The sequence below is a fragment of the Empidonax traillii genome, unplaced genomic scaffold, assembly GCF_003031625.1.
Source record: "Empidonax traillii isolate 1590-97213 ecotype Southwest subspecies unplaced genomic scaffold, ASM303162v1 scaffold34:size3740991, whole genome shotgun sequence".
Classification (NCBI taxonomy): domain Eukaryota; kingdom Metazoa; phylum Chordata; class Aves; order Passeriformes; family Tyrannidae; genus Empidonax; species Empidonax traillii.
The window spans coordinates 219604-240889 of NW_020955227.1; the positions used below are offsets into that span (position 1 = coordinate 219604).

At 48.7% G+C, this 21286-nt stretch overlaps 1 protein-coding gene across 1 annotated transcript in view; it reads right to left on the reverse strand.

Annotated features, from left to right (window-relative positions):
- The window catches only part of CFAP77 (cilia and flagella associated protein 77), a 57152-nt gene that overhangs the window by 2784 nt on the left and 33082 nt on the right, over positions 1-21286 (reverse strand). The window contains exons 2-5 of the mRNA XM_027911629.1: positions 20724-20823; positions 19989-20220; positions 8051-8153; positions 6800-6895 (exon numbers count right to left, since the gene is read on the reverse strand). Coding sequence (XP_027767430.1) covers positions 6800-6895; positions 8051-8153; positions 19989-20220; positions 20724-20823 — 531 coding nt within the window. The remainder of the gene's footprint in view (positions 1-6799; positions 6896-8050; positions 8154-19988; positions 20221-20723; positions 20824-21286) is intronic.

Sequence of the window (21286 nt, forward strand, 5' to 3'; positions counted from 1 at the left end):
GGAGGCACCGGGGCGCCTCCGTTTTGTGTCAGTAATTTGCGGCGGAGGAAGAGGGAAGACGAAACAGCCAACGCCGAAGGGGCCTTGGGGGAGGCTGGGGAATCGTTAGTGCGCCAGGAGCGGCCTCGGCTCCTAATTGGAAGCATTGGGCATTATCAACGGAGGATTTGCCTCGGCTCCCTGACAGCTCTCTAGGCCTGGAATGATAGCCCACTTGTCAGTGTAAAAGACCATTAAAAACAAACCATTTTGATTTAATTGGAGGCGGTGTGCTGGGGGCCCAGGTGAGGCGCTTCATCAGCCGATGTTGGCTGCTGATGCCTTTTTCCCCCTGTATTGATGGCTTTTTTCTTTTCCTCCCCTCCCTTTCAAAACCTGTCTAGGAAAGAGAAAGAGGTGCTGAAAGATCCTTCACAGCCGCATCGAGAGCGCCTTTCAATAGGGTTGTCAACAAATGCCATGACAAGTTAGAGAGAGGCAGGTACTTTTAAAACAGACGTTATTCTGTCCAAGATGAGCTGTGCTCAGAGGTGAGTGTTGGATTATTAGGGTTACAAATGCTGTGGCTTTTCCTGCCACTGGCACGCTTAACTGGCCTAATGAATGGGGTTGATTTTTCCTCTCCCCACCTTTCTAAGAACAGAGGGGAATGCAGGACAAGGGAGCCTGGGCTAAATGATCCTCATTTGCTTCAAGGCCAGGAAGGTTTCAAACAGTGCTCAGCGATTTTTGGCTGCTGTATTTTAACGTCCCATGGAGATTTGGGATTTTTTTTTTTTTTTTTCTCTTCCTGAAAATAATGTCCACAGATATTTGCTGGAGTTCACTGGTCAGTCGGTCTGGGCAATAGTATGAGGAAAGGAGAATTAACCTACTGGAGCTGTAACCTGGTGTGTGCCCCTGGTGTTTTGGGGTCAGACCAGAGCTGGCAGCTCTCACACTGACCTCGTGTGCTTGAGATCTGAATCCTGACCCTTTTCATGCCAGGCAAGAGTTTTACTTAAAGTTGTCTGTTGATAAATAGCATCTCTGCAGAAGTCAGAACAGGTCCACGAATGAAATCCCAAATCCATTTAAGAAGTGCTTCTGTGGGTCTGTGTAGGAAGTAGGTAGCACTGAAAGCAATGGTAGGTGCTCACCTGTAACCCAACACTGTGTGTGTGGTTTTACTCTGCTACAAGCCACGAAGCTGTGAGCCCCCCAAAATCTCTCCCTTCACAGGGGAATATCTATCTGCATTACAGCAATGGGAATTGGATGCCAAGAGTTCCCTGTGCTGCCTTTGGATGTTTGGGGCTTGGATGTAGGTGGAGCCTGCCCTGGAGAGGGTCCAGGCTGTAAGGCTGCACAAGGAGGGGGGTGTTTGGTCGTGTCAATCAGGAGAGGAAAATGGCAGAGCAGAGGGATGATGGGTTACTGTCAGGGAGCCACAAGGAAGGGCTGAGCAAGGCAGGTGATGGTTTTAACTAAGAGAGGGTTGATTTAGGTGAGATGTAAGAAATTTGGGGTTTTTTTTACAATGTGTTGAAATGTTGGCACAGGTTGCCCAGAGAGGTGGTGGATGATCTATCCCTGGAAACTTTCAAGGTCAGGTTGGATGAGGCTCTGAGAAACATGATCTCTTGGAGATGACCCTGCAGGGGGGTTGCACCAGATGTCCCTTAAAGGTCTCTTCAAACCCGAAACAGTTCCATAGCAGAGGGCAGCACTAGGGTGGAATGGAGAGGGCACAAAGGATACTGGGAAAGGCTGGTCCATAAAGATGCTTTGCTGTGATTTGAGCAACTGTATTGCTGGAAGCTTCAGCCATCAGGCAAAACAAGAAAACCTCCAGAATGTGCAAGGAAATGTCATGATGGTGAGAGGGGCCCAGAGCCTGCAGTTGGTCATGGAATGGCTGTGGTGTGGGAGGTGACATCTCTGCTCTGGTCCCAGAGGAGATGTGCAGGGATCCCAGTCAGGCCTGAGTCTCTGCTGCCCATTTGGAACCCTGAAGGGTGTTGTGCTCTTTCTGCACTGTGCCTGCTGCAAGCCAGTGATGCTGCTTTGTGTTGTCACTGCAGGGATGGGACCCACCAACTCATGTCACCTGGGCCACTGAACAGCCACCAGGTGACACCGATTTTAATTTTTTTTTTTTTTTTTTAGTCAGCCAAAATCCCAGCTGAAGGGAGATCTGATCTGCTACTATGGCGGAAGGAACTTTATTTTTTAAAGCACTACTTTGGCCCCAGGAGACAAGTTACAACAATACTCAAAAGTCCATGAAGTTTTTTTCTGCCCTCCAAGCCAGGAGGACCAAAACTGTACCTGAACAGCCAGCCCACCCTGCGCTGTGTGCATCAAGCCTGGGTTATTTAAGAATCTATGGCTTTTCTGACAACAGCTGCAAGATTACATGAGCTGTGCTTGTCAGTTCAGCTCTATAGACAAAAATAGAGGTAAGGCATTAAAAAGAAATGCAGAACACTTTTGTGTGTACGTGTTCAACCTCCGCTGTTAATTCCGAGGGAGGCTCAGGCTGCGAGCAGATATGGGATCCCTGGTGAGAATCAAATTCCGGAGCCCAGAATTTTTTTTTTCTTTTTTTTTTTTTTTTTTTTTTTTTTTTTTTTTTTTTTTTTTTTTTTTTTTTTTTTTTTTTGTCGCAAAGTTTGTACGGTGGGGATTCCTCTAATTACTTTCAGTGGAAATTTACCTGACAGAGCTTTCCCAGGTAACGCGAGGCAGACGCGGGAGAGCCGCTCAGCCGCTGACAGAGCCTTTGATTTTGTGCCAGGTTGCAAATTAAGTCTTTTGCCAAGGTACCCGAACACTTGCTCGTCAATGGCTTATCGCTTATTCATGGCGCGCACCCAGCGCCGCGCGTTTCATCTGCTCGGGAAGGCGGCGCTGGTGACGAAAGTGGTGGCCAAAGTTGCTGCATTTTCTCCCCTCCCCCCCTGTTTGGTCAAGGAAAGGAGCCCCCTCAGTGTCTGTGCGAGCTGCAGTTCCCTAAGGAGCAAAGGAGAAGCCCTGGTGTGTCGGTGACTCGGTGCACGGAGGTGTTTTGACACGCGGGTGGGTTCTGTCCTTCAGCGCTGCTGTGGGAGGTGTGGATACCTGAATCCTTCTGGATTCACTTGATAGAGCCCTGGAAATCTATCCAGAGTGGCCAGCACTGCCATACTGGTTTGGGTAGTGGAGTGTGTTGACCTTGGCTGGACACCGAGTGCCCACCCAGCCCCTCGATCCCTCCCCTTCCCAGCCAAGCCGCACTGGGGAAACGAATTCCAGCTCAGCCAGACCCAATACAGGCACTGACTATCAAATGTGCAGATGGAGGTGGCTGAAGCCTCACCCCAGGCTGATACAGCCATGGCTGTGGGGATGCTGCATTTTGGCAGTAACATCCTTTCCAGTTTGGTTGACACCAAGGATGCTGTTCTGCCTGAGCCAGCGAGTGAGGAGTGACACAGGGATGGGACACACCCCATGAATGTGGGGAACAGGCGTATTTAAGGCTGAGAGAACTGGGAAAGAGAAAGCTTTGGGGTGACCTGATTGCAGCCTTCCAGTACCAGTAAGGGAAGTTGCAGGAAAGATGGGGCAAGACTGTTTACAGGACATGTAGTGACAGGACAAGGGGAAATGGGTTCAAATTTGAAAGAGTAGGTTTAGAGTAGATATGAGGAAAAAATTGTTTACTGTGAGGGTGGGGAGGCCCTGGCACAGGTTGCCCAGAGAAGCTGTGGATGCCCCATCCCTGGAAGTGTTCAAGGCCAGGTTGGAAGGGGTTTGGAGCAACCTGGGCTAGTGGAAGGTGCCCCTGCCCATGCTGGCAAAACCTGAGCCCAGGAATCATGTCACTGCAGGCAGAGCAAGGCAGAGGCTCTTTGCTTTGGGGCCTGACTGGGGAAGAGGAGGGCAGTAGAAGCATCTTGCTGAGAGTAGTAAGGAGTTAATTTGGTTGTTTTTTTTAGACAATATATATATATTAAAAAAACCCCACTACAATACTTTCCCTAATGAACTGCCCATCAGGAGATGACTGTGACTTGTCTGTCTTGGTGAGCTGGGGGGCCCAGGAGACCACAGGTTGTTCCTGCAGAGCGGAAGGGGAGTGATCACCCAGTGTGGGAGAGCCTGTGAATCACCTGGTTAGCTTAACAGTGTGGGCCATTATTCTAAAGCAGTGGGGCTGAAACCTAAATCCAATTGAAAATATAGTCAATTTGTCTGTACTTTACTGACTGAATGGCTATGTAATGCCATGCAGCTCTGGCAATGCAGGGAGCAAGCAGAGGCAATTAGTGGGGAGGGAAAAGCTCCTTTGTTTCGCTCTCTTCCACTTCCTGGGCAAGCTCTAGCAAGGACAGAGTCTTGGGCTGAGTAGAAAATCCAGTTTAAGAACGAGTAGTGACATCCATGCCCAGTTTCTGCAGCAATTTGTAAAGGGTCAGGATGGGAGTAGAAAAATCTTCCTTGTTGATTTTTCTGGATCCAAAGGAACAAAATCTCACATGGCATGACACCAGATGATGTGACAAGGAGGACAAGTGCCTTGAGAACATCACACTCCTGCACCTCACACCAGCCTCGGGTCACATGGAAATAAAGTTCCAAGTGGGGCTGTGCTCAGGGCAATGGAGTCTCTGAATATTCTTGTCCAGGGTTTGGAGTTTTTCCCTGGTCATGACAGTTTTCTGTGCTTGCCAGAGCAGGACAATGTCACTTCTATCCTTGGAAACATTCAAGGTTGGATGGGGCTCTGAGAAACATGATCTATTGAAGATGACCCTGCAGGGGGGTTCCTAACAAGCTTTCTGTAAAGTGATATCTTAGTGGTTGCTTTTCATACTCTTTTTGTACAGTAGGATGAGGGTGTTACATGGATTAAAGACTGTTTTGGTCTATTGTCACCTTTGTAAAGAAGGGACTCACTTTGACTACTGGAGTTCCTGGGTTTGGTTGAAGGGTTAGGACTGTCTGCTTTGAAGACCATTCTACCACCTTTGTAGAACCCACCTCTACAGTGGTAGTTAAATACCTGTTTGGAGGTCATTAAGTGTCTTTGAGAATCAACTTTCTCTGGGTTGTTGCTGCTTTTATATGGGGAAGCATTTATGGATGAATGAAGTTATTTTTCCATGGAGGAAACCACGCACTGAAAGTCAAGCGAGTAACAAAATTCCCTGATCCAAGTTCTGATGTGGGCTGTGCCTGTTAGATCTGCAGCTGGGGAAAGGCAAACCTTCCAGGCTAATGTAATGAGAAAGGAGGAATACAGAAAACCTGCAGATGCCTTCCAAAATGAGCTGTCCCTCCTCCCTGGATGCTGCTCCTGTGAAGACAGGGAAGAGGAGAGCAAGGAGAAAGGCAGCGAGAAGAAAAGAGCCCGAGGTTTGAGAGCTGTGGCTGTGGGAGGAACCCACCCAAGCACAGCCACGGATGAAACAAAAAGGCGAAGCACGAAGCAGAACACAGGCTGAAAAATGAACAGTGATGGAAAGGTCTGGGGTGAGAGGAGCTCTAAAGAGGAGGCTTGCCCCAGTATCTCGTGTGACTTCCACAATCTGTTTAACAGCGATCGGTCATGTTCTCTCCCTGACACTCGCCGCAGCAGCAGCTCTGAGCTGACAGGCAGTGGGGATAAATGATTACTGACATATGCTAATCGGACAGTCTGAGACAGGACAGAAGAGGAATACATCAAGGTGCTGCAAAACACATTTCTTGGGCAAAACTCCCCCAACTTGTACAAGTAAATCAGCTTCAGGAAGTCAGAAGGCTTCTCGGTCGTTTTAAAGCGCGGTTTAAAAATCGGCAGCGTGGCAAGAAAAAAAAAATAATCCCATCAGAGCAAGGGCTGGGGTGGAGAGCTCAGAGGTTCTTTGCAGTTGTATCTATCAATGCCAGGTATGATTTTGGGCATGTAAACTCCCTGCAGGGTTTCAGTGCTTTCATTTTCTGGTGTCTCCTTTCTATTCCACTTGCCCAGTTCTTTCCCCTTCCTTCCTAAAATGCCCCTTAGCTCTTCACTTGAAGTTTGCCTGTGATTTACACCACAAGTGAAGGTAACAGGACTCAAACAAGCACCCCAGAGCACAGCAGGTTGCACAGATGAATTCAGGGAGATGTTTAGATCCCAGTGCTGGAACAAGAAATCTTCACCTTGGCACTTATTTGGATCAATTAAAGGAAGTGTCATGCACATCTACAACCTGGCCAGACCCTTTGCTTAATCTCAGGATAAATATTGTCAATCAGGCAGTTTAGAGAGGTATCAAGAGTGCAGGTTTTCTGGAAAGCTCTCATTGTTGGGTGGGAAAGCCTCTTGAAACATCTGGTGTAGTTTGAATTAGTTGTGGTGAGAGCTGATGAAATGGCAGGGTAGCAAAATGCAGGTGTGACTGTCCTGCTTGTGTAGGGCTGTTGTGGGAACACCAGCAGAGAACAAAGACCACCCCTGTTCTACCAGTGATCTGTAAAAAGATGCTTCTCATCTCATCGTGTGTGAAAGTGCACACAAGTTAGAAAATAAGTTATCTGGACAACTGCTGCCTCTCTTCCAGGGCTTATGCCTGGCCAAAAAAATCAATCCCACTTGAAGTCCAAAGGGGGGCTGATGTTTGAACACATCTGGGACTATTTTAAGGTCTGGGTGTCAGCAAGCTCTGAGCTAAGAGCCTCACGGTGTCCTCTTGGGACATGTGGGTTGGAAGGTTTCCCTGAGCTCACTCAAGTGCTTGTAGAGCCCAGAAAAGTCACCTTTAGGCAGGGGGGGTGGGTCGTGGTGGGGTGTCCCAGTGTTCCATACCTTCTCAAAGCGGGCTGGGTGCCAGAAGGACTCCTCCTTGGGCGGGGGTTTGTGAGTGCGCAGGTACGTGGTGCGATTTCCACGCACCTGGTCCAGCTGAAACCAAAGGGAAACAACAACGAGCTCAAACAGCTGCACAGCCACAGCAGCAGCCTGGTGTCACCCAGTGCAGTGACACTGGGGTGGGCAAGGCTAAAAGTCACTTCGGCCTGGTGACCACAAGTGCCTGATCTGGGTGGTTTGTCGTGCCTGTGCAGCTGATCCTGGTAGTTCAAACATAATGATGGGGAAAACATGAGGAGCTGTCAACTCTCAGTGTCTGCTTTATGCAGCATCCCAGGGAGATGACCACTTCCTGCAGGAAGCCCCGTGCCCTGAGCTGCAGCAATGGCTCACCACCAGCTGGGGAAGTCACTGCCACCACCCCCACCACGGTGGGGTTTGCTGGCTGGCCTGGTGCGTGCTACTCTCTGATTAATTGCAGCTCACGGTGCTTGATAGTCCCAGCACAAGCCAGTGCAGGTACCAGGTGAATGTTTTGGTCACTGCATGAAACCCTGGGGAATCAGTCTGCTCTGTGCTCTAGGATGCAGGTTTGTGTCCCTTAGCTCAGTAATTGGTGGCTGCAGGCTTTGGGAACTTGATGGAGAGAACTTAGTGACTAAAAACATCAGTCATTAACAGATAAAGGAGGGATGCACTTTCCAACATCCCAGGCTGGTGTATTCATAAAGGAGCTGCTAATTAAGGACACTGTTTTCCTGCACTTCAACTATAAAGCATAGTTTGTGATGGCAGTAAGCCCATTGAAATTGGTCATTACCATATTAGCTTGACTCTTCTTTGAGCCATTAACTAATAAAACAGTCATTGGCTGCTTTTAAATGATATTACAATGTTGGTGTGTTTAACAACCCAGGATTACAACTCCCATGACTGCTGTGGGTGCTGCCATCAACCACACCATGCCAGGGGCAGGGCTGGCCCTTCCATCATCTACTGGCTGTCCCCTTGTTGTGGCCACTGTCCCAGGTAGCCTGAGCAGAGCTGACGCTGCCCAAAGGACAGCCCAAGGGGCTCCTGGCACAGGGATGTTCACTTTTGTCAGGCTTCATCAGCCTTTTAGTAGTCAGGGAGGATGTTTTCCCAGCTGAGGGCCCTCCCCATCCATGGAGGGGCAGGGCAGTGGGGGGTTCTGCCCAGTAGCAGTGCAGAGCACAGCAAGGGGAAGCATTGCTGGAGTATTATCACCTTTTTCTTTTCGATTATCTGGAGTCTTGTCCGGGCTCTCTGGCGCTCCATCCACATCTCCTTGTATCTGTGTTGGATGATGTCATAAATGGGAGTGGAAGGCCTGGAAAACACGGAAAAGACAACAATATAATCTCCAGGGGCAATGCCTCTCTTTACCTCCCCATTCTGGTTCACATCTCTGCTCCTGGAATGTGTGACTGCTGAGAACAGGAATGAAGCCTTGCACTTGCATTGCCACCCTGGAGCTCGGAGGAGCAGCTCTGGCTGGATCCCCTCCAGTGGAAAAACCACCGGGTGCAAAGTGTGTTTTGCTAAAATGACACTGCTTTTGCTATCACAATCTCTCTAATGTTTGCACTAAAGGCTGCAAACAGATGCGATGATGGATTGGGTGAGAGGAGTAAGTGCTGGCCTAAGCAATCTGAACAGGGATAAAAATGGACCCAATGCAGATGGTCAGGTGTCTGCAGCAGAAAGGAGAGCTGAAATGCTGAGCCCTGGTCTAGTTCCTGAGCTGCACAGACAGGGAGTGTGCAAGGAGCAAGGGGGAGACAGCAGTGGAGAGGAGCTGCAGATGATTGTGCTTCTAGAAAAACAGGAAAAAAAAGGCAGTAGCTTGTTGGCCAGCGTCCCATTCAGCTGCTCTGAGCTGGCATTAACCTGACCAGCTTGTGGCAGAGTTGCAGCCTGAAATTGTTGAGCCTTGCTCCTTGCAAGTGAGGATACTTTAACTTCATCAGCCAGCGTGGGAGGCAGAGCTGGCAGTGGCAGCAGCAGGACTCCCACCTTGAGGACAGCGAATCAGTTATTGCTGTGGCCCTGCTGTTCTTCTCTTCCCCCAGAAGAAAACACCTGAAGGTGATGGAGGAGTTGGATCTCGAGTTTTATTGGTCCTTGTCCTTGTACACCTTGCTGAGGAGGGACTTCTCTGATCTCAGCAGTGCTGATGACTGTGGAGCTCCCACCCGTGGCCTGCAGTGCCTTCAGCTGCAGCTCCCGTAACAGGGACGGTGCTTTCCCTGCCTCTCCGGACTAACTGCAAGGCCCTGGGGATTTGGGATAACTTCTGGGCTGCTTCTGGGCCACCAGCTCCACCAGAAGGTCTTTTTCTGCCAAGAGCTCATGCGCCACGGAGTGAGCTGGTGCTTTGTGGCTCTTGGCAGGAGTGGGTCCAAAATTGACAGCCGCCAGCTTTTAGCAGCCTGGAGAATCCTTGATGATCACAGAGGGCACCAGCAGCGCGTATGCAAATAGTAACTCTTCTGTTTCTTGTTTCTTCACCCCTGTGGTGACTTTTATTACTTAATTATTGCACACCACATGCTTCAAAACAGCCTAATCTATGGTCGTGTTTTCTAATGATACTAGATGTGCAATCCAGCGATATCCATCCCAAGGGGGCATTCATATCAGAGGAGACATCCTTCTGCAGACCTCCTGTTTCATAGATCACATGCTGCAGGGCTTTTCAAGCCTTTGCTTACAAATCAGCTCTGCTGCTCCAGTTATCTGGAGACTCCCGGTGCCGAAGGCGACGCTGACGTTTACCCTTTGTCCCCTCTTCTTCCCCCTCCTTCCCTTCCAGTTTGGCGCTTCACCCCGATCAGAGCTGGGCAAAACATTTAGAAAGGTTAAAAGACGTGGTGAACCTGTGGTCAAGTTGTCTTATTGCCTGTGTGGGGTCTCCAGTCTCACTGTGTGGTGTGAATGTTGGTATTCCTGACGCGTGGTGGGCGTTGCGCGTGAGCTTCTTTCCTCATGGCCCTTTTTGCTCTCCAAGGCAGGAGCCTTCCTGGGGTGCAGGAATAGCAGGGAGGGATGCAGGAAAGCACTGAGCCTTTGTAGTCTTTGATTATTGATTGTTGTGGAAGTTGAATGGGTTTTCACATCTCCATGGAGGTGACTTTTACCATCTCCAGTGGACCAGCCAGTTGGTGACTGATTAGTCCACAGCTGGCTTGTGAGTAAATGCTTGAAAGGACACATTTGGGTTGATGCTCTTCAGAGATCCTTCCCTGCCGTGTGATTAATCGCATTTAAGTCCTGATCCAGCAAAGTATAGAGCCCTGCCTGGAATGATACACGCATGGACTGCCTCTGAAATCGGTGGGAATGACTCGTGTGCTCAGTTAGCCACGTTAAGCTCTGCTGGGGCTGCAGGACACGAGGCTTCATCTGGCTTTTCCTGCCTCCTTTTGAGAGAAATACTGAGGGAGAGGGGGAAGAGCAGGGGATGGCAGGTAACACACTCTGACTGAGCTTTACTGGAGGAATTCCAGTGAGGCAGCTTTTCCTTTGTAGGGCAAACCCTGATCTCGTGGAGTGCACGGGGAGTTTGGCCCCGATATTGGTGACACTTGGCAGGGTGACAGTCCTTATCTGCAGCTTATTTGGCCTTTGGGAAAATGTCCCCTTGCCTCGGTGTTACTTAAGGACAGGAATGAACGGCCTGTGTGCTCCGTTTCCTTCTGTCACCCTGCCCAGACGTCACTCCTGAACTGGGAGGATTTTGCTGGGGGGAGAGCAGGGGAAGCATCCGCTGAAAATGCTTGTTGCAGATTAAAATCCATCTCATCCAGAGTAACTCAGATCTCCTTGTTTTGGCACAAGCACCCTGCCACAGAAAGGAAAGGCAAAGAAGTTCTGATAGGATGTAACAAATTATTTATAATTGTAGAAGAAAAAAAATCCTCGGCTGCTTCCTTTTATAGTCAAATAGTTGGAGCCACTTCTAATGTTGACATTTCCTAAATATTTTAAAATTTATCTGTGCACATTTTCAAAACTATTATCCCTGAAACAGTTGCTGTCTCTTTAATAGAATCTCTCTAATTTACTTTCAAGAGTCAGGGTACAGACCTATTTTCAACTGAAATGACAAGCACCTGCTAACTTGGTTATACAATGTGGAATGCCAGTCTGCCAGAAATCTCCTGGAAGAAGAAGCTGCAGCCTCCTAATAGGCTATTTTACTGTGAAAACAATGTTAAAAAGTATAATAAAGTATTAACAATATTAAAATAAAACAGTGTAGGCCTTAAATGAGCTACAAACTAGTTAAATCTATTCTATTCAATAGGAGCCTTCAGTGCTTTGCAGCTGATACCTCAGAGCTGGGATTTATCTAAAATGAAGGCACCAGGGACATGCAAGAGAAATGGTAATTATAATTTGCAAACATTAGGCTGACACTTTTCTGTGTATGTGTGTATAAATTCTGACAGCTGTGATTGGTGCCATGCCAAAAAGTGCTCCACCATCCTGGGAAGGGCTCACTTTCTGGCAGGCCATCCTCGGAGCGGCAGCTCATTAAAACTTTGGAGAAGGAGAAGTTGCCGAAAACAGGAAGGCGTCAGAACCATCTGAGGGATTTTTGGTACACGCTTGTTGAAAGGTGTTTGAGAAGAGAGCCTTGGGTCTGACAAACTGGAATTTTAGTACGCCTCTCCGTTCACAGTGGGGCAAAATAATTGGTCATCAGTGACTACTAATTTGGTTTAGTAGCCAGAGGCGTTTTTTTTCTTCCCAGAAAATCAATGACAGTGCCGAGGTCTGTTCAACGTGATTCAGCTCAAGACGGGTCCTCATTTAGCTCTTGATGCTTCTTCCACTGGAGACAGCTATTTTGTTAAAATGAAATTAAAATCTGTCTATAATGCTCGGCTCAGGGAGTAGCACCCGTCAATGCCATGCTGCTCTTGAGGTTTCAAGGTTGTCAGTCTCCCCTCAAACTTGTTTTCAAAGGTTTATATATCAACTGATAAAAAAAAAAAAAAAAGAAGGGTACTTGGCAAAAGCAGATACAAAGGACTTTGCTCGGGAAGGAGGTTTATACCAGCTTGAATGGCGCAATCAATTTGATTGTGAAGTTGTGCTGTAAAAGCGCAAAAAAAACACTTGATTTGCGACCGCTTCCTTCCCGTGTAACTCAAAATCAGAGGGGCTTGTAAACATTCCAGTGGAGACTCCAGCCCTGGGATTTTCTGGGTGGCTCTCCAGCCAGGGCAGGAGGCTCCTGCAGCGCTTTCCCCCCGCTGCTGGGGCGGGGAGCAGAGGACACGAGGACATGTGCGCAGGCAGCGGCTCCCCGGCGGCCGCGCAGCTGTTTGGGCTGTGCCGAAAAAAACACCGCTCCGATTTCAGCGGCAGCTTTCCAGGCTGCAGGATCTGGCCCTGCGAAGGTGCTTTATGCGACAGATAAATCGCATAATGGATGGATGGAATTTGTCTGCAAAGGTGGAGATGTTAAAACCGAGTTGCCGCACCGCTGCCTATCCCGAAACTTTAACCCCTTCTCGAAAGGTTAAGGGGGTTTTCAGGGGGGGTTTAGTCCTTGCTGGTGTCCTTCCATCTCAGAGGTGCTTTTGCTGCACAGCCAGGATGTGTCTTTGGGGTCTTCAGTCCCCAGGGGAGGCAGCTGCAGGGGCACCACGTTTTTATTCCTTTCTTGTGTAGCTCGTGCAGGGGAGGATTTGTCCTGTGATAGCAGTGTCCGTGTCGAGATCTCCCCGTGGCTCCTGGACAGGCCAGCAGAGGCAGTTCCCACCTGTCTTATGGAATCATTAGGGTTGGAAAAGGCCTCCAAGATCAAGTCTAACTAGTTTCTTATTGGGAAGCAGTTTGGTGTCCGGCATCTCTTGGACAGATTATCTACAGCAAATAAAGCACAACTGGGGGGTCTGCGACTCTGCTCAGGGCCTTGGGGTACTCACAAGGAGTGAGGCAGGAAGATTCTGCTTACAGCTCCCTTGTCCTGCGATATTGTCTCCCTTCCTCCCTCGTTGGGCTGGAGGTAGCAATCTATCTGCCACTAATTTGTCTCTGTGTAGCCCAGCAGGAAGCAGGGGTGTGATTACAGCTCCTGGCCCTTGTGCGAGAGCCGGCACGGCCCCGGCATCCCCCTGCAAAGTGCCTGGCTCTGCCTCGCCTTAATTGTTCCCCTTTGGCCGGTGGACCTGTCTCCTCTAACAAGGGCTGCGAGGAGGGAGGCGGTAATTGCAGCACTTAGCCACTCTCCCCAGCACTGCCTCCTGCAGCTAATTAGGAAACAGGGCCGCTGGGCTCTTCATTATTTCTTTTAATTGTTTGTGGGTTTTGCATAAGGGTGAATGGCAGGAGAGGGATGTGCAGTTAGGGGCGAATCCTTGACTTTGAAATTTGTGTAAAAGGTCACTTACAATTTGTTAGCGCTTTCGCAGGGGTGAATTCAATTAGTGGCTCTGAAGTCCCCGCACGCACGTGGGTGGGTGTGTTTGTGAGGAGAGGGAGAGGAGGCAAAACATGCCGGGTGTGAGTCTAAAGGCTCTTCATTTTCCTAAGAAGCTTGTGGACTACACAGTGAAGTTATAGGCCCCTTCCAGCTTTATGGTCCTCTAAATAGGTCCTGACAATAAACCCATGGAGAGGCCCAAAAGATTATTTTCAAATGATCTCCACTTGTCCTCACTTTCCATTAACCACTGAAGAAAATAACAAGAGAAAAATTGGTAGAGAACACTCAGGGACCAATTTTTTTTTTTGCAGTCTTTGGGCTGGCAAAACTCTCGGCTGTAACGGTGGGTCTTCCACCCGTGTGGCAGCTGCGGGATCTGTGCTGGCCAAGGCTCTGATTACTCGGAATTTCCGAAGCTTCTTTACAATCCTTGTAATTTGGGCGAGGAAATAACAATATAAATTATTTCACCGTGGGCAGCCAATGAGGCAGTGGCTTCTTCTAAGTGTCAGAGGATCTGTTATTTTGCTCCGAGGGCTCGTATGTATAGAACAGTAAAAAGAATAAAATCCATTGTAAACATGCACTTTAAAAGATTTATCAGATGCTCAGAGCTGTACTTAGGAGTACACATGGATACAAGAGCACCAATTTGCTTTACTGTTCCCTCCCAGGCCGAGTGAGATGTTTACTTGCAACAGTCCTAAATGCACACATGGAAAGGTGTGTCTTGCAGTGAAGATACCAAGCCAGCTCTTACCCTTTAAATAACTGGCCTTACAAGCTGAAATTTGTGTGTTAGCACTGATTTTTGGGGGTGGAGATACCCTTGGGTTGACTCAGTCGAAGATTATTTAGGTTTGTCTTCAAGATATTTGTCTTCAGACTGAAAATCTGCTGTTCCTTTCTGAGAAAAGTGGGATGGGATTCAGGGATAGGGCTGTTCTGCCTGGGGTCTCAATCCGTGGCTGAGAGTGAACAGTGCTCAGTCTGCAGCCACCAACAAATGCAAAAGATCCAAATGAGTGAAAAACCAAGAAAAATAAACCCTCCAATGCTGAGCAAAATAAATCAAAGAGCAAGGTCTTCCCCTTGACCTCCATCCCATGCTTGAATCTCTCTGGATGGGTGGGAACATGACTTTGTGTGAAAGGAGAGGATGTCAATGAGGGCTGAAAAGCTTTGCTTTCACAAGAAGGATTCCATGGTTATCCCCCCCCGACCCAGGTTTTCATTGCACAGGCGGCAAAAGCCGAAGTTGGTAAAGGAAAAAATCCACTTGTGGCAAGAAGTAGTTTTAGGTGGTAAAAGTTTTGGAAGGATTTTTTCAGCCAGCTGTGATCAATGGAGATAAACCCACAGACAACAGCCAGTCTGTGTGAGAGAGTAAATTACTTTCCTATTCAGTGTAAAGTGGTAATAAGGGATCTAAATCTCTGTTCTTTAGATCTTTTTTTTTCCCAGCTCTGTGGCCGACGTGCAGGACCCAAACCTTATGCCAAACCATGACTCACCTGTTTATTTTCTCTTAAGCTGTGAACCTGAAGTAGTCAGAAACTGTTAGAACTGCAGTAAATAACTACACTGGGGGAGAATCAGCGTCTTCACGGGGCACCCAGGAGTTTTTGAAAGGCGTAACAGGTTTTTCTGCCCAACCAGAAGCTGCAGCCGCTGGGGCACGAGGCAGCAAGATGCAGGTGGATGGGGCTGGGAGCTCTGCGGTGGTGATGAGAGCACATACCCAGCCTGGAACGTTTCCAGTGGAAGAAAACTAATCTTGAAATAGAAATTCTTATCTTAGCAATGGGAGAATGGTGGCAGAGACACAAAGTGCCTTTCACTGTGGCAGTGGATAGGATGTGTAATTACCCGAGCTGATGGAAGTCCTGTGTTTTTTAACTTGGTTGCGTTTCTCTGGCACTGCCATCCTGACAGTGATTCCAGTCACTGTGTTACATTTTTACAACTTGTTTTGTCAGTGCTCAGATATTTCTTCTTCTGAAACTTTTGTTTGCCCTAATCCTTAGGTTTTTAATGGCCTTTGTTTGGCTTCTTGTGCTCGTGGGTCAAACGTGGGCTTGCTGTGATATTAAACTTTCTTGCCTGTCCAGCTTTTCCTGGTGGGTTCTTTCCAGGAACACCCTCTGCAGTTGGTCTATATCTAGATTAGCTTTTTTTCCAGGGCCAGATAATAATGACCTGAAATGTTCTCTAAGTGTCTCAAAAATAAAGCTACCAGTGCATTCTGTGTGCGCAAGAGATGCTGGAAATACCTCAGCACCTTTTGGAAAGACCACTTGCTAAGCAGAGCCATGAGCTCTGAAACCTTCCTTTTTGGGGGAGGTGAAAGATTAGGACAATTGCAAATGATACAAATTAAAGAGGAGGTATTAGATAATTGATGCCCTTGGCCAACTGTAACAATTCGAAGAGAGGTTGCAATGACCAAATGCTTTAGAGAGGTGAGTTTGCTGCAGGAACGTGGTGAAAGCAGCTGCCAAAGGATTAAGACCATTTTTAAGAGACTGGGAGGTGGAATGGAGGGAGGAGATGGAAGATAGAAGGAAAATGGGATGCGAAATTCGGGAAAGGGACAATTGAAGCGAAGGCAGACGGTGGGGGGGACCCGGCAGGAGCCAGGGGGATGACAGAGTGCCAGGGAAATCCTGCCAGCACACCCAAGGTCAGCCCAACCTACAGGCCAACTGCCAAGTGGATGGCAGCACGTGGGAGGCAGGGTTATGGCCATGCAGGGTTGGAAGGAGGTCCAGGTGCAGGATGGCAGAGAGTGGCACGTCTGTGCAGTCCTTGTGTCCAGGAATAGGTTCTGGGACACAGTGGGCAGAATTAGGGAACTTACTAAGAGATGAATGAAAGCTTTTCTCTCAAAGCAGCCCTGGCAGTGCTGGGCAGTGTGTTCATGCTGAGGGTGCACTCTGCTTGCTCCTGGGGAGAGAACTTGTGCTCGGGGTACCAACTGTGTGCTGGTGTTGTTTTGGCATCAAACTCCTCGTATGACCTTGCACAAATCAATATAATCTAAAATGTGGCTATAGACAGCAACCACATCTTTGTGATTACTTCTAGTTCCAAAGCCTGATCATTTAATGTTGGCCAATTTCAGTGCCCAGTGAAATTCAATCAGAAAAGGTGGTCAGGAGGATAAATGTGAGTCTGAACATTGAGTGGGGTTTCCAAATGCACCTTGAATAACAGGCTGTATTGACACCAGTGAAGATCTTGGAAGTCTTCACAGACCCTCTGTGTCTTTAGGTCTCCACTGTGATCAAACCCCAGCCCTCAGAGTGCCCTCCATCCTCCCCCTTGTAAAACAAGGTCGTTATTGCAGAGTATGGGGGTTGAATAACCTGCCCGTAGCGCTGGGTTGGGAGGGTTATTTTGGATGAACGGACCTGGGATTTAGGGCCAGGAGGACAGCAACCCTCATCTACACACATCTTCCAGCTCTGTAATGTCATGCACAGAGCCTGGGGATGGGGTTTAGCTCCTGGAGGGGAGGGGTTGCCAATGATGGGCATTTTCCTTGGAAGGTAAACCTGTGGACCCGCTTGTGTGTTGTTAGCCCAGCGCCTGCACTCGGTGGCCATGTGCTCTCCTGCAAATTGTGGCCTGCACGAGGCAGCTCTTGTAGAGATCAGAAGCTGGAGTGTGAACTGGGGGAGGCTGACTGGAGGATGCCCCTTGGGGGAGGCTGGGACCCCACCACATCCTCGTTACCGCTGACCTTGGCACGAGCACTGCCTGCTGATGGATCGGCTCCGGAGCTGGACAAGACCCTGGGGAACCACTGCATTATCTATTATCGTCCCATCAGTGCCTCCCCTGACCCCTCCCAGCTCCGAATGCCACAGGCATCAGGGAAGGAATAAATCTCTGTCTGATACTGAGAGAGAGAAGGGAACGAGAGCAGGAAAAAGGAGAGATGAAAAATGTCCTTTTTATGACTCTCACAACAAAGCTGGCCACATGATTCGTAGCAAACATTACTCTGGGAAAAGGGAGGGAGAGAATGGGGAGGGGGGGAATCAGCAAAAAGCAGAGCTGCTTCTCTCCCCTGGAAGATGCCCACAGGGAATTAATAGAAGGGATATGGGTGACCTTTGAAGGTAAATATCCCAGGAAAAGAAAGGAAAGAGGCCTCAAAGCTTCAGAAAGCCCACTCTGTCTGAGGCTGCCTGGTGAAATGCTCCATGCAGCACACGTCCACCACGAGGGGAGAGCCCAGGCACGAGTGCTCTGCTGTGCTGGGGGGAGCAGCAGGGCCAGCCCGTGATTAATAAGGCCCTAATAGCAACGGCAGCATTTGTGCTCCTTTCTGTTCGGGATGATCCAGGAGAGCTCGTGCATGTGAGCCTGGGGAGAACTCCTGACCTTGGTGTCTTTAGGAGACAGAAGCCTTTAGCAGCCCAGCCTGAGCCTGGGGCTGAGCAAGGGCTGGAGATAAGTTGGCAGGATTTGAGAAGCCCCTTGTGCATCACCCCCTGAGCACAGACACCTTCCTGTGGCAGCTGCTGAGTTATTTGGGTTCTGAGCCCTGTGCTGCTGTTCCCAGGGGGGCAGCCCAGCCCCTGCACTCCCCACTGCGTGTGGGAGCTGCAACAGGGCTGTGGGTGCAGACTGGGAGGGTTTGCACTGGTGTTCTGGGGCTGTCCCAGAGCACCACTGGCATCAGGAAGGGTGTCTCCAGCTGCTTCCAGTGTGATGGGAAAGCACCTTTGCCCTTCTTGGCCATGTTGTCTGTGCTGAGGGCTGGGGAATGACAGGCAGGCTCTGTTCGTGCTGGAAAACTTCACTGCACCCCTGAAGTTTATCCAAGCTGTTATTTCTAACAGGCATGGAGTGCTTGGAGTCATGGAAAGACACCACATGCCACCATTTCTTTCTTCTGCCCCCAGACAGGCACGTGCCTCAGCTGGAAGTGCCTTCCCAGTCAGCAGCACTAAGAACACAGTCCTACAGAGTTCAGAGTCCAAACCCAACTGAAATCCATTGGCAACCAAGTCATTTTGAGCAAGACAGGTCTTGCTGAACCTGGGGAGCCGTTATGGGTTGGGGAGTGCTCACCCAAGCTGGTATCTTTAAATTGCCAGTCATGGAAAAGTGTGTTAAACTCCCACTTTTACCAAAATGGCTGTAACAACTCCTTGGTAATCCCAGTAATTTGATTTTATCTATAACGTGCTTTTAAAGTAAAGGGATAAATACAATCAGTCTGCATAAAAGGTAGCTATTAAGGAGCAGGCAAGTTGTACAATAATAACTTTAAATTAAAAGCCCTTTCTCACTCTACTTCTGCTGTTGTGGGGTCTGCAGATTTTCCTTAAAACTTTTGAAACATGCCCAGGCTTCTTACAGGCAGCCACTTAACCTCCGTTTATGAAGAAATAAAGCAAAATTGATGTTGATTTTGGTCTGCATTGGGGGATACTTTTGCAACATAAAAGCCCTTTTGCCTGCAATTTGCAGAGCAGCCCTGTCACATCGGTGAGGGCTGATACTGATAAAGATAAAGCTTTATGGCTGGGGCATTTGCAGCTAACAGCAAGCTAATGCTACATTTTCATTTTGATGCAATTAATGTTAATGTCTGCTACGAAAATTGTCATTAAATACCATTTTAAAATCCATTCAATTTGCATATGCAAAGGCCATTTACTATCACGTAAAATACACGGGGCCGTTCATCATGTCTTTTCTCTAGGATTTGTGGCTGTTATTTTTCTGGTAGTGATTATTATCTAGCTCTTAAAATGAAACCTAATGTCTGGTCCAGACCTGCACAGAGCAAGAAAAAGCCTCTGTGCTCCAGCCAGAAGCAGGACTTTCAGAGCCTCTGAGCGCTGGTTTGTGCTGGAGTCCACTGGCTCTTTCAGCCTGCTGTGCTCTCCAGCTGCCCCTGAGTGAAGCCTTAAACATCCTCCTGCATTGCAAGGGGTGGATGGGCAGGATTATGCCCTTCTGGAGGGGCTGCTGGAGGGTCAGCTTGTACCAGCTCCCCTCCAGCCCTTGGGAGGAAGCCCAAGGAATCAGAAGAGAGCAGTGAAAACTTTCTTTGCCTCTGTTCTGCTCCACTACCAGTTTCTGCCCCATGCAGGGTGATGAACTAACAAGTTCAGTTGAACTGATCAGAACTCCACCAGAGCATTTCAGTGAGTGCAGACAGGTGGCAATGCTGTTGCTCTGATTTTCTGACCCTGGGAAGCCATTTTTCTGGCTTACAACTCTCCGTATTCCTCTAATTTACAGGGTTGGCATTGAACATGTCTTTAAGAGGTTCCAAGTCCTTAATGGCAGAGTTATGGCACATATGGTAGATTTAGGTAGTTGGTTATCAGGCAGAGGTGTAATCAGACATGGAAGTTGTCATGTGAAAAGGGGAGGGAGGGGGGATATGCCCAACCCCTCTCCCAGTGCAGCCTCCAATAACAGGTGGTTATCAGTGTTTAGGGAAGCTTTGTGGGGCATCCTGACCATGTTTCATCTGGGAGGCAGCAGCTGTGTCTCCCTCTGTAATTCTTATTCTCCTTTAACTTTTAACCCTATCCATTACTCCCCAGAAGTGATCTATGACCCAGCAGCATATCCAGCTTCAGGAACTTGTGTTTGGGGACTGTGCTAGCTGGGATATGGGAGAGATGTGGATGTGAGGGGAGGAAGGGATAAATTAAATTCATTCTGAGAAGGGCCCCGAGTCCTCCTTACCGTGCTGGCCTGCCAAAAGTCATGTCTGCAGGGATTTTGGAAACCCATCCCGTGAGGAATCTGTTCTCATCTTTGCGCCGAATGTCCATGAACTTGTAGTAGAGCCCGAACTCCCGGGCCGTGGTACAGCCGGCATCGACAGCCCCGGGGTTCATGGTCAGGAAGTCCCGGGGCATGATCTTCTTTTTGTTCTTTATGTTCCTGGGCTTTGCCTCATCCCAGTGGCCTATGGCTGGAGATGGAAGGAAATGTGAGAGGCATCTCAGTTAGCTCCTGTTTGGGAAGGCAGGCTGATGTTTGTGCACCGTGCAGGAGGGCCCTGTGTGGCCAGGATGTGTTTTGTCACGGTTTCACCGTGCAGTGAACTTCATTTCACATGGGGACACCTCCACCCTGGCTTGCTCAGGAGGCCTGATCTCACAGGGAAATTGTCCCTGAGAGCTCAAAGTAGGAGCTCTAACATAGTTCTGACAGTGGCCAGGTGTTATCACCCTTTGCAAGAGCCCCACCCCTCCCTGCCTGGGCTCTGTATGAGCCTCCAAAAGTTTCCAATATGAGAGAGAAACTGTACTGGTCACCAAGCAGTTTGTGTGGCAGTAATGAAAGTGGGTAAATGTTGGAGTTGTGCACCTCCAGCCTGATGAGAAGTGTTGAGGAGCCCTGGGAAGGGGAGGAAAGTCCATGCTTAGCATGAGGACTTTGTTGCAGGTCTGTGTTTTAGTGGCAGTGTCATACCTTCAGCAACTCCTCCATCTCTCTTGTGCACGTACATCCCATAGGTAAAGTCAAGGCCTGGCAGGGGGTAGCAGTTTCTCAGAGGCTTCCCCACTTCATGCTGCAGAAAAGTGAAGTTAAAAGAGAAGCATGAAGAGCTTTTCTGATAAGATAAAGCCCCTGAAAGTGAAAGTTCATAACAGAACATGGCCACAAGTACCAGAAGTGGCTGTGGCTCCGCTTGACAGGGGTTTGAATCTCACTGCACAAGCACAGTGCAAAAGGCAACTGAAGCCTAAAGGATGCTGAATTCCACACAAGTTTGTAGTTGAGTTATAAAGCAACCCAGTCTTGCTGGAAATAGGGGTCCTGACTCAATATATACAGACTTGAAATATTCTTGTTTGGTTAATCTCTCCATTGGCTGGGGTGCCCAGCTCTAGTGTCTGCTGGGGAGACTGGAGCTAGTCTTTACTTTCTTTAATTTCCAAGTTGTGCATCCTCCTAGAAAACTGACATAAACTTCCCCAGGCACCATCACATGGCTTGTCCTGCCTGGATCAAGACACAAGGCATGTTGCAGG